Source organism: Orbicella franksi, chromosome 10, assembly GCF_964199315.1.
Source record: "Orbicella franksi chromosome 10, jaOrbFran1.1, whole genome shotgun sequence".
NCBI classification, from domain to species: domain Eukaryota; kingdom Metazoa; phylum Cnidaria; class Anthozoa; order Scleractinia; family Merulinidae; genus Orbicella; species Orbicella franksi.
The window spans coordinates 9,093,301-9,106,857 of record NC_138154.1 but is presented as its reverse complement, the minus strand read 5'-3'; the positions used below and the strand labels follow the sequence as shown (position 1 = coordinate 9,106,857).

Here is a 13,557-nt window from a genome sequence, read left to right as displayed (position 1 = left end):
ATTCTAAACGTAATAGCGTTTCCTGCACAGTTTAATTTAAACACGCAGACGTACAAATATTAAAGAAAAAGACATGACAAAGAATTTAAGTAGTCTCTCATTTCTTTCTTCCTCCACGTTCTTTGAGCTGAAGCTGCACCACACTGGAAGGAGTAACGTTGTAATAAGCCAGCGAGTTGGAATCTTTGATAAAGATGCCCTGCAAAAAAACACAAAAGAGAAGAGATGAAGAAGGCAACCCAAACCTTTTCCAAAATTTTAACACCTCGTAGCATTGTAGATAGGAGAAAAAAAACAGGAAAACTGCGGATTCACACATCTTCCCTGCTGAACAATGACATGCTTTTTATCTGACTATTTTTCACAGCCACAACGATCAACATTGATATTCTTCTGGCAAAATGAAAACATTACCAAGCAGAGTAATAATGAGAATAACGGAAACCATCAATCAGAGGATTTTGTTTTAACTCGACAATCTACTTACAGAAAAAAACGTTTCGGACAAACGGGCTCGAAAGTTGAGCAAAGTTTTACAAATACATTCAACAAGATTCCAACGAGTTGCGTTTGCGGTGGGTGGCTAAACGAGGCCCCAAGTTGCAAAAAGACGCCATTTTAATATTTCCGGCGCGATTAGTCCCACTCGTGAGGCTATGCTAGAGGAAACAAAAAAATCAACTTGTTTCGTCTTCTCTTGGGTGGCAAAACGGCGAAAAGTCGATTTGCGCATGGATGGGAACTCTATCAAAGCGCACGCAAGTTAACCAAATGCGCGAAAAACGGGATCGTAGTTAAACTGCACTGACTTATGTTAATCAACTTCTTTGAGCGTGAAGAGAGAAGCACAACGTAGAGTCACTGACGACGGTATTCCGTGTGGGAGCGACAGTCTCAATCAACTATTATAGGTACTCTAGGTCTTTGTCTTCGCGTTCTCAAAGCTAAAACAATATTTGTATAAAGGGGCATTAATTCTAGTCTAGACTGAAGCCGATTTTCCGTCCAACGGATCCCTTATAATACGGATAGCAATCGGAAAACGGATTTTGACGGATAAACAGGATAATCCACGACAAAGGAATCAAATGGAATCAGGCGGTCTGGGGATAAGTCTCACAATCCACTCAGACCAAGCACATAAACTTCCTCTTCATCGAAACAAAGAAAATTTGTCCTCCTACCACGACTATTATATTTAGAGACAGACAGTCCGGCTCGAGCAAATTAAAAAGTTCTCTTCTCTGTGTTTGTACATTCTCGTCTTTTTTCGGCTTAAGAATTTGTCTGAAATGCTCGTAACACGACAGCGCCAAAATGACTTTCCAACACGCAAGGTTATGTAAGAAGGAAAGGAACCTTATGATGACTCAGCCTCCTGCACAGGCGTTCTTTGGGATGTCTCTCCCACGTTCTTGGGGAAGAAGACTTGAGATGAGCCTAAAGAGCGTCATCGTGGGAGGTTAACGATGACTGAAAGTCGGGAAGATTCCTAGTCCGGTTGCTCAGACAAAAGATAACACTCTGTTATTGACTGGATCCGTGTTAGCAAACGTACAGTGTGAATAAACATCAATGCACAAGATAGTGATTTGTGCAAAAGAGTGCGCCATCCATCTTTGGCACAATCACGCTCTGGGGAGCTACTTCCTCGCAAAGGAGACTGAGACTAAGAACGATTTAAATAGATTTTAGTAGAAACTGAGATTTTAAAACTTATATGCAGGTATTTTAAATTAGCAAATCCAGCTGAATCCAAACGGCCATGTGGAACCGTGTTCAGAGTATTGAAAACCTCCCGAGCTTGTTTTCTCGTTTCTTTCAGCAACATGATCAGCTCCGATCCTGGACTTATGATCACCTCTCCAAGTTTTTAATACAATAAATTGATAGAGTAATGTATAGATGTCACTGATCATCTCCAGAAAACTTCTTGGACCTAAAACCAGATTCTCCCAAAGAGGAACATAGACAATGTATGCGATTTCAACAGTGTGGAGATTTTTAATGCTGATCACAGTAACAGTGCTTACCCCAAGCTGCAGTTTTTGTTTCCCAGCTGGCATCCCAGTAATCTCGTGAAGCTTTGCCTTGATCACAGAAACCTACCAGACAAACAAATTACATCAACAGGTTAACATTCACGGTTCTTCGCCAGAATTTACAAAATAGATTTTCAGTTCCTCCTAGAATCAACAGGTTTTCTCAAGCAGACGTTTGGTAGTTAATTTCCAATTATGTCGAAACTACTTGTAGTGCGGAGTTGCATTGTACTCACAAGTTAGTCACCAGCCTCTCTTTTTCCCACCCTAGGAAAGAGGTTGGTTGGTCACGTGTTTTTTCCCGCGCTGGGCGCCGGCTTCGTGCGTTTGCTTTAAGTTCTCTTTGGCTAGTTGTCTTACTTGCGTATTGACCACTGCTGCTGCTTCGGTTTAGGTTTTACGACAATCAAATGGATGCTGCTTCAAAAAAAGATCTGTCATTTTGATGCGACATTTCGCGCGGAGACAATTTGATTTCAGCCGATCACATGTTTGAGTTACATGGAGGCACGCTTGTCACCAGTCTCCCACTCACCTGATCTGTAAGCGGTAAAGTAAGACGGATAGTATTGCCATCCAGTTTCCACTCGGCCTTGTCTGGCATGAGAGGAATCTGAACACCAAATGTGACTGGGTTGGGGTTGGATGCGAGGAACTCGTCTTCAGGAATAAGATTCGCTTCAGCCGGCTCAGTCCTCGACTTCTTGCCAACCGAATCGTCTCCATCTGCCTCCCGCTTACTTGACATGGGAGGAGCCACCGGGGGACTAGGATTAACAAACGGCGGAGGCGGCATCCGTGGGAGCCCGCCAGGGGGCGGCGGAGGCGGAATACCTAGGGATAGACGCGTAAAGAATTGAGTTTTTAGTATCTTGTTTGTTTGACATGAGACACATCCGAGCCGGTACACGTAACCATCCCTCCAGTTGTGGTTACGGGCACTGGCCAATTGTCGAAGTGGCACAGAATGCTGATTGGGGGAGGGTAACACGAAAAGAATACAAGAAGCATCTTATTCAGACCAAGAGTAATCGGTTTTTGTTCCTGGAATCCTCCACGCACGAGACTGTTTTAAGGTTATGCAATTTAGGGAAAGAATTAAATAGGAGGAGGAAAAAAAACATCTCATTTAGTGGGTGGGCGATACAGCCACTCGATTAGTGCGACAGAAAACGGAGTAAAAGGTCACTAAATACTAATCATATAAAACGACATGAAAAAAAAACAGAAAACTGGAATTGTTTTACTCCAAAAAATATCGACTACAAAGATAACGATAAACCAAAAGGAATTAAAGAAGGCATAGATTGAGGAAGTTTTAGCATATCCCGGTTTTTTTCCAAAATTCGCCATCAGAACGTAGATTAGCTGTGCACTATCTTCATGGGACCTACAGCTGTAATGTTCTAATGCCTTGTACATGTAAAGGCTACCAGGTTGCTTTTCTGGAGCTTGAACAGAAATGAATGCTTACCCAAAAATTGTGGCGGTCCACCAGGCGGGAGCATGGGGGGAGGTGGTGGTAAGTTCATCATGGTCGACAGAGGGGGTGGAGGTGGTACATGCGTTGTGGACATCGAGGTCATGGAGGGAGGGGGCGGGATGGCCGTTGTTGGTGGTCGCTGTGTTTCAGGTTTCTCTTCCTGTGGAACTTTTGGTCCGATTCGTTCTCTCTCTTCCGAAGGCCTGGGAAAAACAGACAAAAGTCAGGTCTTGTCTTGCGTCACTCACTGGTTACGTACTTACTTACTGTACTTGCTGGTTGCGTTACTCACTGGTTGTGCAACGTGGCTGGGTATTAATGAACACAACAGCGGCACATTACTTACGTGAGTCCCTTAGACTTGTGTATGGCCTCGATCTGTTGTTCCAGTGTCACGCCTTGCTGAGCCAAGCGTGACGTCGCAGCCATGGACGCAGTGTGACCATCCCACGTGACCTTCTCTGGTTTGCGGGTGTCTTCTTCACCGATCTTTTTACCGATCACTGTTTCTTCGTCTCCAGCTCCGAAGATATCCGTACGGCGCTCTGCCAACTGCTTCAGACTGCTACCAATGGACATGCCTAAAGAAGACGTAATGAGTTATGGTTCAGATCTCAGACTCCTCTCTAAAGTCATTTACAGTGCACGCACCGTACCATTGCCACCAGTTTTTGAAGAAATTTTGACATATTTTTGACAACTCCTTGCAGGTTTCTATTTGAACCGGGTAATTAACACCTGGGAACCGTCTTGGGCGGAGATGTTGAATTGTCAAATTCATCATTCACTCTCATGGGAATTTCAAAATTCTGAACCCGTGAACGTTCGAAACCAGTGGCAAGTTGTCGCAGTTTGATTGGCTAATTGAAACGGAAGCCATCAGAAGTTATCAAAATGATGTCAAAGAAATAAGAAAACACTTTCCTTTGGCTACCTAGCTCTATAGACTTCAAGGAATTCGAAACTGTTTCAATTTACCTTCAGCAAACACTTGTTCTTGTTCTTTCTTCTCCTGTAACACTCGATCTCGCTGTTCTCTCCATCGTGGATCCAACAGACTGATCTTCATGTGTTCAGCCATGTTTTCAGCAGGCACTCGCTCACCAGTGATTGGTGAGATCAGGAACTTATCAGGTTGGACTTGAGGTGCAGCTGCTTTAGGAGCCTTGGGATCATACCCTCGTCGGATCTGAATATTGGCGCCAGGGGCTGTGGGAGGTAGGGGCGGTTTGGGGCCGGGCTCAGAGGGTATTGGTGGAAGAGGAATCTCATTTGAGTCAGCGCTCTTCTGCAAGATGAAAAGTATGGATACATTACAAAATGGTTCAAAAAATAATTTCACTTCCAGACTCAAAAAACAGCAATAACAAAACAACACCAAAAAATTTTACATCCCTTATTCCTTTTTTACATCTTAACTGTTGAGAGTAGACGTTTTTCAACAATTCATAGAGCTCTACACCTAATGTGAGAAGTGAATGATCCACACTGCACTAGTTAAATCACTAAGCTTCTACAAACTACACTTGACTTACCGCACTTGGATCCTTAGGGGGAGGGGGAGGGGGTGGAGGTTGCAGGACGGGTGGTTCTGGTTCATCGACTTCCATCTCCACATCCATGTTGACTTCCATGTCATCAGGAGCAGCTCCTTCGTCCTACGAAACAAATACAAACAACTGACTTGATGACTTGTTTAAATTTTCAATGAGCCAGGTCTTTGAAAAAGAACAGATTTCCAAATTTCCAAATCAAACACCCCGTCTTTCGCAAAGGCTTTGCTTAAGCTTCATTTTGGTTGTTTGTTTGTTATTTCATTTGTGGAAGTTCAGGAATTCAATATACAATCTTGCAATTTTTCCACACAACAGTCCTGTGATTGCTCTAAAAAAGGGTGGGAGACACGATGACCCGGTGGTTACTGCGAAGGATTCCCATGGCAAAGGTACCTTCCTTTCACGTAGGTGTGTAAGTGGGTACCCTTAAAAACTAAAAGTGTGGGGTGACCCCTGTAGTGGACTAGCATCCCAGGGTGAATAGAGATACTACTATTCACTTCATGCTACAGAAACCAGAGATAAGCTTTGGTTCACTTTTCTGTACATCGGAAGTGAATATTACATCAACAAAAATCCTCCTGGTGCACAAAGTACGAACAGGTGAAAGAACACTGCAGGCTGTACTCATGTCTTGACAGATTTTACCATAACGCTAAATAATGTCTTTGACATACCTGAAGTTGTTCATATCGTTCCTGAGCCAATATCCTGGCTCCAAGCTGTTCTCTACTTACTGGGGGAGGTAAGTTAGCTGAAGAAAATGAAAACAAAAACACAATAAAAATGCTGCCAGAAAACAACATGGGCATGGATGGTTGAGAAGGAAGGGAACAACGCCAGGTGAGGGAACTGGAGTGTAGCCAAGCAACAGCAAAGAGGGTAGGTTGCTCAACACATGTGACACCATTTTGCACTATCTGGCACACAGAGAATTAGGGAAGTAAACTCTTTTCTTGACATCCAAAAGCTACTGTAAATAAAAGACCTGATTGTAACTACATGTTATAAGCTGAAACACAACATGTCAATGTACATGTATGCTGGCCACTGAGATGCATTGTCATTCATGCTGAGTCATGCAGCGTACCTCAAGTAATTGTAAAAATTCTGTTTTTTGACTCCAGACAAAACCCTATTTCATGGCATTTCAAGCCGTCTAACCTGTTTCACTGTCTTTGAAGTCCACAGTTTCCACGACAACAAAGTCATGCCAGTCCACTTGTGCAAATGCAACTGTGTAAAAAAAAAAAAAAAACAAATAAGTACATTGTTGTTTACATTGTAATTTCAGTTACAATCATAAAATAGTCATGTAAATATCATTCAGTGAAATTAATATTAAGCAGATTCCATGCTAAGAGAGCACCCTGATCAGTAAGTCTCCAATTTTTCTTCCCATGCCGTTGGCAAAACAAACCCATATTAAGCACAAACTTCAATTATGGAGACATGACCGAGAATTTCAAGAGTGTCTGTAACATGTAAGTATAGATTTCCCTGTCAAACAAAGTTGTTGCCATGGGCCAATGCAGATGGTACAACATTCCCTGCTTCCTGTTTAATCAATGAATGTTAATGAAGTTTTAAGATGCGACAACAATCACAAGTCAACCACTGACAATGTTAAATGATACCAACAAAGAGATGAGTTTCCAAAGAAACTGCTGTGATGCATCAGCAGGTAAGAGTGAAAAAATCAGTAGCCTACTACTGAATGAGCTTGACATTGACAAAGATGAAATTAATCACTGAAGTAAAATTGGAAAAACTGACTTTTGCAACTTTTATGGAAAGGTCGGCTTTTACGGTCAACCCTAAACTTGATCAAGCGTTTGCTCCATCAAAGGGTTAATGCTCAAAATTTCAGCTTTTCTAAATCTGATAACATAGTGAAAGAAATTCACTCTCATTAACATTTAGTTCATAGTCAACAACATGTATTTGCAAGTCACTGTTATATGTTGAAAATGGATTTTTGCCTGGGACCCTAGCAGCCCATGCAACAAAAAAACCAAGCAATAAAATGGTTATGTCAAAATCAGTCATTACAATAACAGTGTTACAAGAAAATCGAAAAAGAACCAAAAGAAAATAAATGTAGTTGAGTCAATCTACAGCTGTACATGTCAACATTTCCACATTAGTTTCATTCTTACATTGTGTGGATGGATACTCAAAGCATACATGTAAGGTCCAGCTACATGGCAAAAACCAACCTCTTTCCTTTTCTTTTTCATCTTCCAATTTCTTCTTCTCTCTTTCCTGGTGTCTAATCCACTCCACACGATACATCACACGATCCAGAATCTGGAAAGTTTGCAAAGTTGCTCACTTAACTGAAGCAACTACCAGAAAACCTTGCAGATACATGCATAAAGCAATACCTTTTCAGGACTGTCATTAAGTTTTGAGTCACCTGTAGCCTCGTTCTCCACACCCATAGCAAACATGTTACTTTGTGGCTGAATTCTATCAACAACAGGCAATTTCACCCATAGCACCAAGGGAAAATCAAGCATACACTGTACTCGGCCGCAACAGGTGTTGCAGGTTACGACAACCCTGCTTTTACCCTAAACATCTTTGTTTGTTTTTTTCATTGAAGGTGCAGCTTTTCTGTAAGAGCTTACATGTTTACCCTGTGAGACAGAGATTCCCTTCTCTCTCTGCTCAGTGAGAGACAAGGGGAAGCCTCTGTTTATAACCCCTTTATTCTTATCATACATCCACAAACTAAATCAGCATGTTGACCCCTGCATGGTGGTGAAAGAAATACCACTGCTCAAATTAACTCAAACTCATTCCTTGAGTCTTCAGTCCATACTGCGCAAGCTTGACATAACAATTGACTCTCGAGGGCTCCATCACAGGCGAGATTTTAATTTGTTTTAAAAACAATTGAAATGGGCGGAAGTAAAACATTTGCATCTCAATTGAGCCATATGTTTGTCACTAAGCAAATTCAACTGGGAGTAGGCTATTTTTGGACTTCAAACCAGATCTTTCCCCGGTCACTCAATTCCCGAACGCTGGTCAAGGGGAACGAAGACGCTGGGTACAAGGTTGAAATTGACTGAAAAAGTTGTCGGGTGCAAAAGTATAAGAAAGTCAAAGTCTGCCATATGGTACAGAGATCCACTTCAAGTTTACACGCATATGTGCTGGTACACTACCTCTTTGGGTTTGTATGCATCTTTTTGTAACTTCTCTTTCACATCACTTGGTGGAATCAAGACCTGATGAGAGGAAAATTAACATTACTACACCACCCTTCTCACAAGCACATGTAGGTTTCAACTCCACAAACTTAACAGAGACCATGCAAAGAAGGCAATACTTGATTTCTGCACCCCCAAAAAATGCTACTGACCCAAAAAAACAACCTAGCTTTCAATCTAACATAAAACAAGCAAATCATATTGTTTATCCCGTCTGGTACAAAGAACGGTACCAAAACTGGTGTGACGCACACTCATTTTGCAAGTTTGTGAGCATGCATTGTTATATGACTGTGTTTAAATATTGTGCACAAATGATGCAGTTTTTTTTATTTTTGGAGAGTTTCGGTGCACATCAATATTATAGTGTTAACCTTGTAACAGCTGCACATGTACCATTTTGGTGGTGTTTCATGCTAATTTTCTAAATATTTTGTCAAACCCTTTGCAAACACCTCCCCCTCTCTACTTCCCCCTTAGGAAAAAACCTTTGAGAACAAGGCTCCCACATAGAATAAATTTTATGGCCCAAAGCCCCAAAACTACAAGCCCTAAAAACATTCCCACACAACCAATTTTCAATTCTCCTTTGTAACTGATGTCTCTCTCTGTGATTGTTTTAGGTACAGTAATATTATTACAAGAAACATCTCACCTTCGTATACTGCTCCACAAGTTTGGTGAAATAGTTGAACAAACTGTGTTGTGGTCGCAAGAAGTCAAACTGATAGTTTCTCTAAAATGGCAATCCAGACAAGGAACACAAATGGTAAATTACATGTAATGTTTAAAATAAACAGCGATATTTAAAAAAAGCTTATTCCATTTGTCATGAATTCTAAACATCAAGACATCTACAGCTGCAGACATCACAGAATCTGCCATCTTAGTATTGAAAACAACTAACCATTACATGTACATGTACTTGTAAAGTGCATGTCTTTCAGTAAACCTTTTGACAAACACCAAGAGTTCAGTAATCCCCTGACTGTCTTTTCTCAACTGGCAATAGCTCAATAATGCTATAGTGTTTGGCCCCTCACCCAACTTGGATAGGAGAATGCAGTGGATGATTTAATTTCAAGACAATGGCCACTTGGAAGGCCGAAGGAGAGTGGTACAGTCATAGAACAGCAGAGCTTCAGAACACTTACCTGCTCCCTGTTCATGAGATTGGTTAGAAACTGACGTCCATTTCTTGCCACAAATTGTGCCGTCAGCTTGACAATGTTCCTACATGTACCAAAACAAGAAAAGAGTCACCTTCAGCAACAAGTGGGAACAAACACCACAGGTGAGTGTTTCAACAGCTTTTTTTAAGTTCTTCTAAACTTTCTCAAGCACTTTTATTTAAAAATTATGATTTCTAATGCATGGTAGTTGACTAGGATGCAGCCCTCATCAAATACCATGCAGAAAAACTGAGAGCAAATAATCTAGGTAATTGTTTTAGTATAAATCTACTAGTCCTAATTTCAAAACTTGTCTACATGTATACCTCTTCAAAAATGCAAAGAAGCAGCTACCATTTTGTTAACAAATGCACACAGTTATGCTACTCACTATCAACAACAGAGTCCATGTAGGTAGTGAGGAGTATAGCCAGTAAGAGAATGGCATTTGTGATAGAGCGACAGAAGATTTATACTACTGTAAAACTCATTAGAAACAAAGAGAATTGCTTTCTGACTATTTCCTTTAGAAAGCACTGTGAGGAAAAGAAAAGGTACATGCTTATGAAGTTCTTTGTTTTAATCAAACTAAAGCTTTGACCACCCTCTTTCTTGCGGGGTGTTTTCTTTACAGTGTACCAATTTATCTTTTCAACAAAACTGAAGCACATGCATAAAAGCACATACAGATCTAATGCTGAGATAGTTGGTGGATCAGCCAGGAATTCAAACTCAGGAGGTGGTTCCTTAGGTACTGGTGGTTCAACAATAGCCACTGGAGTCTGCTGCATAAGAGGCTTGGGCTGAAAACAAATCACATGGAATAAAGAAGTGATTAATCTACATGAACGTGCAGACAGGTCACAAAAATAAAGAAATGGTTAAGGCATTATTACTGTTCAGAAAGACAAAAAGATACCACAGGCTTTCCTTCCAAAACTATTTATCCGTCGAAGATAGTAGACCAGCTGTTGAAAGCTTATGTTTTTCAACACTTTTTACCAGAGAACGCTAATCCTATATTGTTCGTATTGTGAAGTACCTTGGGTAGAATCTAACCGCCAAGAATGCTTTACATTGACTTAGATAGGAAAGATGCAATTTTTGTCATAGTACCACGTTAAGTCATTTTCACAAACATACATTTTGTATGTGTCACTGCTTACTAAACTACAGTGCATAATTACCTTTTGGGGAACAGGAGTGGCTGGGGCAAGCTCTTGCTCTGATAAAAAAAAAATATGATACAAAATTATACAAAGTATATCAACAGAAAGTCAGCCACAACATGCAATCTGTGCGTGTGACAGGATATCAAATCACAACAGCAATAAATGTTCAAAAGTCCAGATTTTCCCTCCACATTGCCAGAACAAGTTCCCACTTTCCACATGTAATAAAGAACAGTGCCATTTACCTACATGTAAATCGCAGCTTTCAAAAATCCTTTGAAAACATACACTTGTATCTACACTGTATATATTAATGTACAGTTATACTTACCTCTTCCATCCTGTTCTTTAATATCTAAGACTTTTTGTTGGAAGTACGCATGGTAGGGATCTCCAGGATTCAGGAAATTAAACTTGGGGTTGTTAATTTCATTCTGCCTGATTCGTGATTCAAACTCAGGACCTAAAATACAACACACATGATATGTTTATAGATGAAAGATGTGTACGCAACAATCAGAAAACAGTCAAAGGTTTACAGTCAATGTACACTAAAACATGCTTGGGGTATGTAGTGACCTAATGGTTACTTCATCAGATTCTGGATTGAGCAGTCTGAGATTATGCCTCAGATGGGGTTATAGTCTTGCAGTCTCTCATGAAGGTGTCTAGGTGGATCCTGTCAAACCAATGCTGAGGGTAACCTTGCCAAAGACTAACATCCCATTCAGGGAGAAATAGAAATACATGTACTTCTAAACGCTTTATATGCTACAGAAACTGGAGATTAGCGACAGCCTGATGGCTACTAGGCTTCAACACAGACTTAACCCTTCAATTCATTTTACCCTTCATTATACATGTATAGCATTGTTTTCTATCATATTTGTAGCTGGATGATCTGTTAATTTGTCCTCAGGCAACCATGTTGTTAATTTCACAAACAAATGATTGCCCTAAAATGTTCGTACATGGAGTATGCATCAAAAAGAGAGTTAACTGAGTGTTACAGGCATGAATAACTAGCAGTGTTTGGATGCATGCCTTCTGGGAAATTTTCATTTTCAGGGGCTTGTAAATTCCATTTCCCTTGTTTTCCAGGGACATTCTCATAAATCAATTCATCAAAAAATAAGAAGTAGAATTGATGGTAGGTTTCATAGGAGAGACTAGAGACTATCGAACCAGCCAATTTAATTATTAAAGATTCTTTCCACCAATAATTATATAAATATTTTTTTGTCTGGATTTGTGGAAGTAAGCACATGCATAAATGTGCATACATGTAAGGACGCTTTGTCCCTGCCTCAGACAACTGGATGAATGCTAATGTTTTGATATGTATCAAAATTGCACTTTGTTACCTTTACAAAAATTATTTTCATTAACGAATTAGAATACAAATACTTTCTAATTCAAGAAAATTAAGGAGAATTCAACAAACTGTTTATGCATGTGTAAAATGCCCTTGTCTGTGGGTTGGGTTTACATAAACTTTCAAATTTTCCCAAAAATTTCTCCTCTACATCAGGTTACATGAGTGTATAGTCACGTGCCATTTTCTACTTCTCAAATAGCGTAAATAAGATAATTCACTTACCATTTCTAGCAACAAAGCTTGCAGTCTTGTCAACAATATCTGAACATACAGTTAAGGACACAAGAATTGCTGCTCACAAATACATTTGTAGTTACATGTAGATCTGCAGTGCATTCTTGTATAAGTTCTGATCGACATAAATACATTGATTTACGTGTACAACTGGCAGCAACTTTCTTTCTCTATCAACTCAACAAATTGTCACTGAGTTTTAAAAACACAAACTGCCGCCAACACTAGCAAGTGTCATGCTCGAGAAAAAACGTAATACATGTAGGTCTCATAGAATATTATTCAACTAATTCAAGCCGATTTTTCTGAAGCATTAAACTACTTCTTAACATAAGTTTACTGTTAACTGCACTTAGGTAGATATTATGTGGAGATAACACTCTCTTCACACGTCCGATTTACCACAATATTTCAACGTGGTTTTGTTCACTTTGTAGGAACTCACGGTTCACAGGACAGCATGATGTCCCTTTTTATCCCAAAAAATTCAACCATCTCACTGCACACACTGCATTCTCTGACGACATAATCGTACCATGAATCAGAGAAGATACTTCTCACCTCCGGTGGAGGGTAAATGACTCCAATCGCAGGCATGTTGCTCTCGAGCACAGCGAGCGAACGTTCAGCTTCGTTCCTTTCCTTCACGCGGCGGCCATCTTAAGCATGGTATCGAGGCGAATCATGGAAGCGTAGTAAATGATATCGAGGCTACAAATACTGACCCGAACTTCTCCGATATGGTAGCGAATATTTACCGATGAAAAACGAAGATGGCCGATGCGAGCTTTGCCTGTTCTGAAATTCACATGTATAGTTTGAAAAAAGCAATTTATTCTAAGAAACAATAATACTAAATGAGATAATTTGCCAAAAATGTCACAGCGAAAGACTGGCCGGTTTCTAACGGAAAGGCAAAAAATCGGATCGGAGGTATATCAGAAAACAGTCAATACAAGATAAAGACAACACAAATAACAAAACTTCCGCTGTTTCGCGTTCAAACAAATCTCATGTGTAATTAAACAGAGACGGCCGCACATTTTCTATTACTACGTTCTCTTCAGAGGAGTAATTTGCACTGAGCTGAGATAGAAAGCGAGTATGAGTACTTTGAGAGAGATGTAATTGCCGAATGATTCTGTCCCGGGATTCTGTAAGCAAATCCGCCAGGTGTTTTTACGGCCTTTAATGTAAAAAGCTTTTCAAGATGTTTCGTTTACTGATCTTATCAGTGTCGATACCAAAAATAGACTTGAAATTATTTTTTTGTTTTTGGCAAACATACACACAGCAGGG

At 40.2% G+C, this 13,557-nt stretch overlaps 1 protein-coding gene across 1 annotated transcript; it reads right to left on the bottom strand.

The window, feature by feature from the left end:
* Positions 1-11: 11 nt before the first annotated feature.
* LOC145500859 (splicing factor 3A subunit 1-like) lies at positions 12-12,925 on the bottom strand. The gene is made up of 18 exons (XM_081480395.1): positions 12,813-12,925; positions 12,247-12,285; positions 10,978-11,109; positions 10,662-10,699; positions 10,162-10,277; positions 9,457-9,535; positions 8,958-9,038; positions 8,258-8,320; positions 7,301-7,391; positions 6,246-6,317; positions 5,759-5,835; positions 5,061-5,183; positions 4,504-4,813; positions 3,872-4,106; positions 3,517-3,728; positions 2,578-2,876; positions 2,034-2,105; positions 12-199 (listed from the first exon to the last, which is right to left on the bottom strand). Exons 1-18 carry the CDS (start codon positions 12,853-12,855, stop codon positions 98-100), a joined length of 2,184 nt encoding a protein of 727 aa, XP_081336521.1. The 5' UTR covers positions 12,856-12,925; the 3' UTR covers positions 12-97.
* Positions 12,926-13,557: the final 632 nt, after the last annotated feature.

Excerpts from the sequence above, each read along its gene's own strand:
- LOC145500859 (XM_081480395.1), bottom strand. The coding sequence starts at position 12,855 with ATGCCTGCGATTGGAGTCATTTACCCTCCACCGGAGGTGAGAA. Across the intron at positions 9,536-10,161 it reads ACTATCTCAGCATTAGATCT|GAACATTGTCAAGCTGACGG; the intron begins GTATGTGCTTTT and ends TGGTACATGTAG. Across the intron at positions 7,392-8,257 it reads ATGCATACAAACCCAAAGAG|ATTCTGGATCGTGTGATGTA; the intron begins GTAGTGTACCAG and ends CAAACTTTCCAG.